Here is an 11,920-nt window from a genome sequence, read left to right as displayed (position 1 = left end):
TGATAGGCTACATAAATACTTACATAGCCTATCACGGTGGCTAACAGCGCGGACGCAAATGGTGTCCACTACGCTGGACACCATTTGCGTCCCCGGCCTGGCTGTGTTCTGCTTCAGTTTCCTCCGTGCAAAGAGTTAAAGGCGCAAGAAGAGGAGCCAGATCAATGAAAGATAATGGAAGACTCAAATACGGGGAGAAGAGCGGGGGGGGGGGAAGCACATGTAAATGGAGTCAGTTGTGATCCTGCATTTAAAACAGAAGCAGAAAGCCCCATTTTAAATGCAGGATTTTAGGCTGGTGTAGAAATGCCCCCAGGAACAAGGTTTGAATGCAAACAGATCTTCACTTTATTTCCAGACTCTTAATCACCACATTTTTTCTTTGCACTAACTTCCTCCTTCTTCCTCTCTTCTACTGCCTGCCTCTTTTCTACTAGGGGTGTGCGAAAGGCCACTTACCCCAGTCCGTTTTGGTCCGCGGTGGGGGGGAGGCGATCCGGTCCTCCCCACGGAATCCTCAGCGGGGGGGGGGAAGCAATCCAGTCCCTCCCCACCGGAATTCGGCCTGGCTGGCTCTGCTCTGCAGCAAGTCCGCAGAGCCACCAGCCAGGCCCATCCACAGCGGGACATCCGTCCTCTGCCAGGCCGGGGACGCAAATGGTGTCCAGCGTAGTGGACACCATTTGCGTCCGCGCTGTTAGCCACCGTGATAGGCTATGTAAGTATTTACGTAGCCTATCACGGCAAAGAGCAGGGGCGCAAATGGCATAGCGGCCGCCATTTGCGTCCCTTCTCTATGCCATGATAGGCTACATAAATACTTACGTAGCCTATCACAGCATAGAGAAGGGACACAAATGGTGGACCTGCCAATATTTGGACCTGCCAATATTTTTTTATTATTATTTCTGTGCAGAACTGGATGAAAGTTGCAGGGATAGCTGCCCCTTCTGAGGAGATCAAGCCGGACAAGTTTCATAATGATAGCTGCAGGAGCAGTGGTTCTGCAAGAGCAGCCTTGACATTTAATTATATTATTTGATTTGTACCTCACTTTTCTACCAAGAAAATGGCACTCAAGGCAGCTTATAATCATAAAGATTCCAGAGTGGTTGCAGAGAACCTCAACCACATACTTAAACTAAACCCAAGTCTAGAAAGGGGCAATAAAAGTAATACATAGCTCCATATTGAGCTATGTAGCTCTCTCAGTGAACCACCCAGAGAACTTCAACTATTGGCTGGTATAAAAATGTAATAAATAAATATTGACAAGATGATCCACTGTGCAGGCCTAGCTACTGGAATGGTCTGCTTATAAACAAAAAGTGTAAGCTAACTTAAGTGTAGAGTCAGGCTTTAGGTCTTAAAGAGTAATTCTTAAACTAAAGTTTAGGCATAGACCTCATCCCAAGTTGAGAGTTCAGTGTTTCATTTAGTTTTTAAAAAAACCCACACAGTGCAAGTCTAAAAAGTGCACACTGAGCCAGGCTTAGTGACTCAGCCCTTTGCATTCCCAGAGGAGCTCAAACTACAGCCTTTCCTTAATCACCTACTCGTTGTCTTCATCTACACTACCTATTGACTATTGTTCTCTCTGCTGATTAGAAATCTCCATTTTCTGGGGCCTCAATTGACCTAGATGTCCATTCACTGGAAGCTAATGCAGAGCAGCTGTTGAGCCACACCCACTCTTGTTTTTTAAATGAGTCCCTCTAATCTAATTGGCTGCAGCAGCAGTTGGGGCACGCTAGCTAGAACTACATAAGGAGGCAGGCTTGCAAGGGAGCCCAGCTCACTGAACGTGAGGAGCCCCAGTGACAAAGCATCAAGGTAAAAAGAAGCCTTTTTTGGTATACACGCGAGTTAAGCACCCATGCAAGTCCAGCAACAGGACAAGGAGGCCAGGCCAGGCCAGGGCAGGCAACCTTCCCTGCCTTCTCCTAGTAAATAACTTCATTTTCCAGGGAAGAGAATAGTAACAATGGAGAATACAGAGAGAATAATAACAACAACAACAAACCAGTTACGAAGATAGAAAGCCAGCTATCCAGTGTATTGGGGCTATCCAGTGTATTGGGGCTATCCAGTGTATTGGGGCTATCCAGTGTATTGCACTGGGTGCCACAGGTATAACTCTGTACTCTCCAAGCCAATATGGGAGAGTTGGAGTGCCTGGTTTTAAGGTGAACTTAGTAGTAGTGGACGTAATGGGTGAATGCATTATCAAATACATAATGTATTTGAAAACTACCTATCTCTGCACAGAAATACAGGAGGATGAGCTTGGTAGCGCCATCGAGAGCATCTGGATCAAAATAAATGGAGCAAAGAATAAAAGGAACCTGGTGGTCGGAGTCTACTACCAGCCACCCAATCAAGGAGAAGATGAGGATAAAGCTTTTGAAAAGCAAATAGCCAGTGTTTTAATGAAGCATGATGTAGTAGTAATGGGGGACTTCAATTTCCCTGATATTTGTTGGGAGACAAATTCTGCAAAACATGGCCCCTCCAGACGTAGCCTATCAAGGCTGACTGCAAGGATGCAAGTGGTGGCTGCTACGGCAGCCGCCATTTGTGGCCGCAGCAGCCTGGCCACGGCCGGAACTCCAGCTGCGGCCAGCCCCGGCTGGTGGCTCTGCGGAGCCGCCGCCGAGCAGAGCCGGCCGGGGAGAATTCCAGGGGGAGGGACGGAGCGCCTCCCCCCCACCATGGATTGCCTGGCACGGAGCCAGGTAAGGCTTTCGTACATCCCTACTAAGTCATCTCTGTTGGTTAGGATCAAGTCAAGGATAAGCAATCCTCTAGTGCTTTCCTCCACTTTCTGTAGGAGGAGGTTATACGCCACACAAATCACGAATTTCTTGGAGGGGCCATGATGTGATCCGGAAGCCCAGCTGCCACACCGCCACTGCCTCCGCCCAGCCCCCAGCTCCTTACCTGGGTCCTATGGAAACGCACTGGCAGCCGTCTTGTTGTTCTGGAGCAGGGGAGCCATTTTTTAAATGGCAACTCCCTGTGTGTCCAGAAATACAGGGAGTCGCCATTTTAAAAATGGTTCCCGCCATCCCCCTGATACAACAAGACAAGCAACAAGCTGCTGGCATGTGTCCAGAGGACCTAGGAGCTGGTGATGGCAGTGACTTCCCCAGCGGCAGCGGCAGCTCCCCTAGGCAGTACTGGCAGTGGCTCCCCCAGCAGCAGCTCCCCCAGTGATGGCGCGTGCCCCCCCCCCGGGAACAAGCTATGCTTCTATTAATGCAGCCCAAAATAGCATTGGCCTTTTTTGCAGCCACAACACATTGTTGGCTCCTATTCAGCTTGTGATCTACCACAGTTCCAAGATCCTTCTTGCTTGTAGTGTTGTTGAGCCACATATCCCCCATCTTGTAAATGTGCATTTGGTTTCTTTTTCCTAGGTGCAGACCTTGGCATTTATCCGTATTAAATTTCATTCTGTTGTTTTCTGCCCAGTGCTCCAGTCTATCAAGATCACTTTGAATTTTGTTTCTGTCTTCCAGTGTATTAGCTATCCCGCCCAATTTTGTGTCATCTGCAAGTTTGATCAGCATTCCCTGCACCTCCTCCTCCAAGTCATTAATAAAAATGTTGAAGAGCACTGGGCCCAGGACTAAACCCTGCGGTACCCCGCTCGTTACCTCTCCCCAGTTTGAGAAGTTCCCATTGATAAGCATTCTTTGAGTCCAGTTCTGTAGCCAACTGTGGATCCACCAGATCGTTGTTTCATCTAGCTCACTTTGAGCTAGTTTGCTCATCAGGACATCATGGGGCACTTTGTCGAAACCTTTGCTGAAGTCGAGGTATATTATGTCCACAGCATTCCCATGGTCTACAAGGGAGGTTACTTGATCAAAAAATGAGATCAGATTTGTCTGGCAGGATTTGTTCTTGACAAATCCATGTTGGCTTCGAGTAATCACTGCATTGTTTTCAAGGTGCTTCCAGATGGATTGCTTTATCATCTGCTCCAGAATTTTCCCAGGGATTGATGTCAGACTGACTGGTCTGTAGTTCCCAGGTCCCTCCTTTTTACCCTTTTTGAAGACAGGGACAACATTAGCCCTCCTCCAGTCATCTGGCACTTCCCCCGTCCTCCATGATTTCTCAAAGAGAATAGACAGCGGTTCTGAGAGTTCTTCTGCCAGTTCCTTTATTACTCTAGGGTGCAGTTCATCTGGCCCTGGAGATTCGAACTCATTCAAAGTAATTAGGTGTTCCTTGACCATATGCCTATCGATCTCAAGCTGCAATCTTGCCCCTTCAGCCTGTTCTTCGCCTATGCCAGGGGGGTCATAGACCCTCTTTGGGGAGAAGACTGAGCCAAAGTAGGAATTGAGCACTTCTGCCTTTTCTTTGTCATCTGTGATCATTTTGCCTTCCTTATTTAAAAGCTGAACTGCCATTTCTTTCCCCTGCCTTTACTATGCACATAGCTGAAGAAAGCCTTTTTGTTGCTTTTAGCATACCTCACTAACCTCAGCTCGTTCTCAGCTTTAGCCTTCCTGACGCCATCCCTGCAATTCTGTGCTACCTGCTTGTACTCTTCCTTTGTTGCTTGGCCTTCCTTCCACTTCCTATATGTGTCCTTTTTTGTTTTCAGGTCATCTCTAAGCTTTTTGTGAAGCCACCTTGGCTTCTTCTGTTGTCTTCCACCTTTTCTTCTTGTTGGAATTGTTTGTAATTGTGCCTTGAGAATTTCCTTTTTTAAAAGCTCCCACCCATCTTGGACTCCTTTTCTTGTTAGAGTCATTTGCCATGGGACCTTACTTATCATTGTTCTGAATTCATTAAAATCAGCTTTCCTAAAATCCAGGATACATGTTTGACTACACTCAGCTTTTGGTTCCCTTAGAACCAAGAACTCAAGTATAACATGGTCGCTTTCCCCCAGAGTTCCTGTAACTGCTACTTTATCCACTAAGTCATCTCTGATGGTTAGGATCAAGTCAAGGATAGCCGATCCTCTAGTTCCTTCCTCTACTTTCTGTAGGAGGAAGTTATCTGCCACACAAGTCAGGAATCTCTTGGAAGGGCCATGTTTTGCAGAATTTGTCTCCCAACAAATATCGGGGAAATTGAAGTTCCCCATTACTACTACATCATGCTTCCTTGAAACATTGGCTATTTGCTTTTCAAAAGTTTCATCCTCGCCTTCTTCTTGATTGGGTGGCCAGTGGTAGACTCCGACCACCAGGTTCCTTTTATTCTTTGCTCCATTTATTTTGATCCAGATGCTCTCGATGGGGCTACCAAGCTCATCCTCCTGTATTTCTGTGCAGAGATATGTATTTTTAACATATAGTGCAACCCCACCTCCCTTTCTGTTCCTCCTGTTCTTTTTGAACAAGTTATATCCTTCAATTGCTGTATTCCAGTCATGAGAGTCATCCCACCAAGTCTCAGTTACACCTGTCAAGTCATAATTTCCCTCCTGTATTAAGAATTCAAGTTCATTCTGTTTGTTTCCCATACTCTGGGCATTACTATATAGACATCGAAGACCATGTGCTTCATAATCTGGCTTTCTTCCTACATGTTTCTGAAGACTATTGTTGGCACTATTAGAGCTATTCTCTCCATTGCGGTGCATGAGCCTTTGTCCATCATTACCCCCAACTTTACATCTCCCTTCCCTGTAGGATTCAGTTTAAAGCCCTCCTGATGAAGTTCTTCATGCTGTGGCCAAACACATTCTTCCCAGCCTTTGTGAGGTGCAACCCGTCCCTTGCCAACAGTCCATCTTCCAGGAAGTATAGTCCATGGTCCCAGATTCCAAATCTCTCGCGCCGGCACCACCTTCGTAGCCAGTCATTCACCCGGAGTATTTTTCTTTCCCTTTCTATCCCTCTTCTAACTGCTGGAAGGATGGATGAGAAAACTATCTGGGCCCCAAAGTTCTTGAGTTTCCTTCCCAAAGCTTCAAAGTCTGATGTGATTTCTTTGTAGCTCCGCTTGGCAGTATCATTGTTCCCACATGGATGAGAAGAAAGGGATACCTGTCCATGGGCTTTATGAGTGCAGGCAACCTTTCAGTCATGTCTCTAATCCATCCTCCCGGGAGACAACATACCTGGCAAGTCCATGGGTCTTCGCAACATACTTGGGTTTCGATCCCATGCAGCAAGGATTCTCCCACCACTACTACTCTTCTCTTGTTGTTGTTGTAGGCCTGGGTTTCATCGCCTCTGCTTGACTGACCCTCAGCCTCTTGCTCACTCTCATGCAGGTTCCCCTGTAATTCTTCCTCTGCAGACTGTCTTCCAGTCTCATCCACAAGTACCTGGAATCGGTTCCACAGCACCACTGCTTCCACTGGTGCAGAGTGGCGTCTAGTTCTTCTTCTCCTGTCACCCTTTTCCAAGGAGTATCCTCTACTGCATTTTTCCTCACCTCAGCATTTCCCACTTCTGCCTCAGCTTGCTGTTGCTCTTCAAGCTTCTGGTCTTCACTTTGCTGCTGTAGTTCTACCATTCTGTCCAAGAACTCTTTGTGTTCTCTGATTCCCCAGAGGGTCGAAAGTCACTGCTCCAGTCCACTTACTTTTTCTTCCAGCAGCGTGATCAACTTGCACTTGTTGCAGGTGTAGGCCATGTTGTTCTCAGGCAAGAAAACAAACACTGCACACACCTTGCAGGTCACCACCACTGGAGAGTCTTGTCCTTCCATAGCCTCTTTTCCCTTTATGTGCCTAGCTTTCTGATTGTTCTAGACTAGCCTGTGCCTGGTTCTCTACTCACTGGAGGTTAAAAGCAGAGTCCCACTGGTATGGAAGTGTGTGTTACAAGAAGAATAAATTTAAAAAAAATTTATAGATGATACCAAATGATTCAGAATAGTAAAATCCCAGGAAGACTGGGAAGAGGTCCATGGTCAATTATCCAAACTGGATGAGTAGACAGATGCAAAGTAAATGCAAAGCAACACTCAGCGAGACAAAATGTGTGTTCAATTATAATGAGTCAAAAGATTATATTATGATAAAGAAACAGTTAACTGAGGCAAGTAGCAGACCCAAGAGAAACTGCACAGTGAAACAAATAAACAGAAACATCTAGGCTACATTTTGTTGTCAGTTCAAATCCCATCCTTGTCGCAATGCTTATGTCAGCGGATCCCACTACTAACTTCTGGACGTGGGCACTGCACTGCACTGCAGTAACTCTCTTTTAGTAGACCGACATGTTACCCTGTTTTTGCTTCTGAACCAGTAGGGAGGCAGAAGTCGCCATCTAGAGGCTTGAAATGGTATAGTCATTCTCCTGAATATCAAAACGTTAATCTGCAGATCAATATTTACCTTCTGGTGAACTAGCTGTTAATAAAGAGCAATACTCTCACCGCTGAGGCCGCAGTCTCAGACTAGTTAAACATTCATGCCTTTATCTTTTAACTTCTTAAACTATCCCCTAGGTTTTGCAATATCTGTCTGTGCTTATGAAAATCCTAAGCGCCTATCCACACACCTATGCCATACCAGTTTCATTGTTCATTTTATTTAATTTATAGATTCCTCCCCTGCTTCTCCTCCCATAGCATAAAAATCATGACTCCAGCTTGTCATCCTCCAGCCCAGTCACAAACAGCCAGTGTTTGCCTTCCCTTTGTTATGCCGGGTGCTAGCTGACAGAGGAATGTGCCACTTCTCTGGATGGTGAAACTTGTTGGGCAGCCCTTGCCACCCCCCACCCAAGCTTAATAAAACTGGAATATGGCTCTTTATTCCTTCGGTCATTCCTTTGTCACACTGGTCGCTGCTCTTCCTGGTCACTCTCTCCTTTGACTACCTGAAGATGCTGTGTGTGTTGCAACTCTCAAGGTAACCTCTGTGTTGGTTTTACCTCAAAGTTTTTAGCATAGGTCAGCAAGCTTTTTAGCATAGTTTTTAGCATAGGTCAGCAAGTATATGCATATACTTTGCATATTTTCAGGAACCCATTCTGCTTTTGTCTCTTATTATATTCCCTTAATAAATACCTTCTTCCAGTTTGGGGCTGAGGTTTGAGTACGATTTCCTGGCAATTTCAGGAGAGGCCCCACCTGCATAGCCACTTGGCTTGCCTACCTGTGTTTACTTATGTGCATCTCCAGGCAAGTAAAAGGAAAGCAGGTTGTCTGCCTGCAGTGCGGGGAAGTCTCAGCAGGTCGCTACCTTATCTCAGGCAGATAACTGGCTTGTTCCACTGAGTTCCCCCTAGCCAGGCTCAGAGTGAAAAGGGGGGTAGCAGCATCCTACCAATCAGATAAATGCATGCACAACTGGTTCACTTCACAAGGCAGCTGTGGCAAGGCAAATGTTACAGGGGCATCCTCTGTCCATTGAACTTCCAATTAGCTTCCAAGAGGAGGAAGTGGCACTAGAGCCACAGTAAACTAGGAGGTGGCAGTGGCCCTAAAAACTATTTCACTATTAAAAGAAAGGAAACAATAATCAGAGGCAACTAGTAATTAAAGCCTCTCTGCCCCCCTCCCCCATTGCACTTAAGATGCAAATAATCAGTAATGCTGTGCTGCGCTGAACAGGAAACAATTAGACACAGAAGCTGCAAAGAGGAAGCTTCTAAATAAAGGCACAATAGTCCTGAAAAGCCTCAATAGTGCTTTGCAAGTCCACATCAGACAGATTGTGTTTAAGATAGGAGAAATAACTTGCTACATATCAGGCCTTAAAATCAATGGAAAGGCAACACAGAAAATCTTTAAGCAGCTTTATTTATTGCTTATTTATTGTTGCATTTATATCCTGCCTTTCCTCCAAGGAGCACAAGGCAACTTACATGTTCCTCCTCCTTCCCATTTTATTCTCAGAACAACCCTGTGGGGTAGGTTAAAGTATATCCATATCCATTATGAGATTAAGCTGCTCATTGCACCTCCATGGCCACTTGAATCTGTGGCAAAGCTTTTTATAATATATTTTTTAAAAAGAGAAAAAGTACACCAGTGGGGGGCAATATATGGCCTGCAGGCCACATGTGGCCTCCATTGCACCTGCCCCCAGTGTGCCCTCACCCCCAACTGCAGCCCCTGCCGCCCCCACTGCCCCTGCCATGCCTCCAATTTTTCAAAAGAATGACAGACAAAATGGTGCTCCGTAGTGGCTACAGAGCACTAAGAGGTTTAAATTTAGTTTCTTTCCAAGCTAAATTTGGCCATTTTAGTTCTCCATAGCAGCTACAGAGTGCTAAAAGGGTAACATTTAGTCTGCAAACAAGCTAAATTTAACCCTGTTAGTGCTACTGCATGCTATGGTGTGCTTTTGCCACCAAATTTTAGCAAACCGGCAAGTTATTATTTAACTAGAGAGACCTATGGGGAGGTTGGGGGGGGGGGGCAAAAATGGTCCCTGGACCTTTCACAGTTGCCAGCCTCTGAAGCAGACCTCGGCCTTCTTGTCTTATAAATAATGGAGAGACACCCCCACACACACCGTTAATAGATTTTACCCCACTACCACCCCAAAATTGGACAAAATGCCCCCTTTGTGGGGGACAAATAGCTTGGCAAAATTTAGTTATGTATCTACTGAAAAGATCTTTTAAAATATATATATTAAGATGTATAGAGTGGTTCTCAGTTTTGCACTGGTGTCACAGTCTCTAATGTCATAGAGAGCCTTGATGACAGAATGTGATGCCATTACATCTTCCCACTTGAATGCTGACCCCCAAGAGAAGCAAAAAAAACCCCAAGGGTAGCACATTACAAAAATGTATGCTGATGCCATAACAAACTGTTTTCAGGTTTCTCTACACTTCGTGTATGCATGAAGAGATCACCTCGTCCACCACTATGAGTACTGTTGCTTAAGGCTGCAGTCTTACGCTAATTTACCTTGGATCCCATTGAATCAAATGGGTGTAACTACTGAGTAAACATGCATAGGATTGCACCAAATATGTTAAAATAAAGGCATCTTTTTATGGATCCAATTTTTGGTGAATGTGTACAAGCATTAGCACCTGGTGGACAAAAAAATGATTCTGTTAAATATGCTCCCCTCTGAGTTCCACAGATACCCTCCCCAGAGATATTTGAGATAGCAGATGTTATTTACTCTCCTAGACTTTATTTCTAGGAATTTAGGCTTTCAGAGGGATGAGGGTTAATTAGAACACTTACAGTAACTTCTTAATTCCCCCACCCACCCACAAGAAGTGACAACGATATTCCGTGATAAAAAAAAATCTGAAGCAGACATGTGTTTGATTATCTTTCTGTATCTTTCTATTCACATTTTGAGGCAGAAGTAACCCTCTTTGTCTGTTAGAGTCTATATGGTACGTACGGTAGTTACAGAAGTTTTTACTCGGACACATTCTAGGAGAATTACGGTAGTAACTGTGTCTCCTAGGAGTTCTGAAAAAGAAAGGGTTCCACAAACAGAAGCCTTGTAGTGCCTCTTTCACTTGCCACCAACCCTGGCTTGCTGCTGCTAGACGGAGATTTTGGGTAGGAGGACCGTGGGAAAGCTGCTGGTGCTTTGCTGGTTGCTCTAGTGTCCTCTTTCATGAAACAGGGGCTGATACCATGAAGACCCGCCCAGTTGTGGAGGTGATCCCAGAGATCCTGGAGTATAAATTAGAGTACACTCCAGACCTCCGGTGTGAAAAGCAGACAGACTTGGTGCCTGTTTGCCATAGCTGCAAGTCCTGCATCTTGTCCTGGAAGACCTTCTCCACCCGAGAGTGGTTTGTGAGGGCCAGCCAAGCTACCCAGAGGCAATTCTTGGTAGGGATCATCAAACGGTTCAGAAGTCAGGACCTCTTGAACTATGCCTGGAACTTACTGCAGTCTACCGACACCAAGGATTTCACGTACTCCCGTTCCTGCGTCAGCTCCAGCTTCACAGACGCTTCCACCTTGGATCGGGCACTGGATCCACAGAAACTGGAGAAGGGCATGGCAAATCTCTGGAAGTGGTTCTTAAATGCCAGTTTCTGGACCAAAGCAAACTACATATTGCTTTTGCTGCAGATGTGTGATGCGCAATTGCTGTTGGTGGCTGCTAGCCTGATTCATAGCCTCTTAAGCGAAGATGAGACGATTATCTCCCCCCAAAAGGTGGAACCAGGTAACTGGGCAGTGTGTGCGGGGACCGCAAGTGCTAGCTCTGACGCTCCATCAGGCATCATAAGAATAAACAGAGGAAGCAGCAGGCCAGCTTTGTGTGTGGTTGCCTTTACCCCCAAGTGGGCCAGCTTCTTAGCTGCTGAAGTTCAGCTATCAAAACTAAATCAAAGTCAAAATAACTGTCCCAATAAGCTTTCCCTAGAGATCTGCTGGATTGCTGACATTCATAAATTCACTTGCAGAATAGGGTGTTAACAGTGCAATTCTATATATGTCTACTCAGAAGTAAGTCCCATTGAGTTCAATGGGACTTTCTCCCAGGTAAGTGTGTATAGGACTTTTGCTTAAATCTATTAGACAACTTCAGAGAAGACCAACGTTAAACCTGACTTACAACTGTGTGGTTCATTTGGTTACAGCTTTTAATTCCAGTTAGCACATGAGGCTTTTAACCCACCGCTGTACCGAGGCTTCTTCTTCTGGATACTTAACGCTGTTAAGATCGGCTCCTTTACATGTGTTTCCCACCCCCCACCCCGGGTTTCTTTCTCTGCCTTTCCATATGTTCCATTACACAACCACTAGGTGGTACTATGGCATAGCGGAATTCCACAAATACACCAGGGTTTCATGCTGCCATTTACAGAAATACCAGACTTCCCTGGTTAGAAAAACACACGTTAAAATGGTTGCAAAGCACAGGAGAGGCACTGGAGGTTGATGATGTCACGTAAAGCACCTGCAAGCTACCTTGAGTGAGGAATCACGAGCACACAATAAATGCCTGGTGTAGAAAGGCTGTAGATGGCTCTTCTGGGATTCTGTTGAT

General features: G+C 45.6%; 1 protein-coding gene across 1 annotated transcript in view; it reads left to right on the top strand.

The window, feature by feature from the left end:
• The first annotated feature begins 10,548 nt into the window (after positions 1 to 10,548).
• The window catches only part of FBXW10B (F-box and WD repeat domain containing 10B), a 44,321-nt gene continuing 42,949 nt past the window's right edge, over positions 10,549 to 11,920 (top strand). Inside the window, exon 1 of the mRNA XM_084832373.1 lies at positions 10,549 to 11,092. Within this exon, the coding sequence (XP_084688499.1) occupies positions 10,549 to 11,092 (544 nt within the window). The remainder of the gene's footprint in view (positions 11,093 to 11,920) is intronic.

The sequence above is a fragment of the Heloderma suspectum genome, chromosome 2 (genome assembly GCF_057233095.1).
Source record: "Heloderma suspectum isolate Gila_16-S chromosome 2, 16-S_ref, whole genome shotgun sequence".
In the NCBI taxonomy this organism is placed as follows: Eukaryota; Metazoa; Chordata; class Lepidosauria; order Squamata; family Helodermatidae; genus Heloderma; species Heloderma suspectum.
The sequence above is the reverse complement of the archived record's forward strand: the minus strand, read 5'-3'. Positions and strand labels throughout refer to the sequence as shown.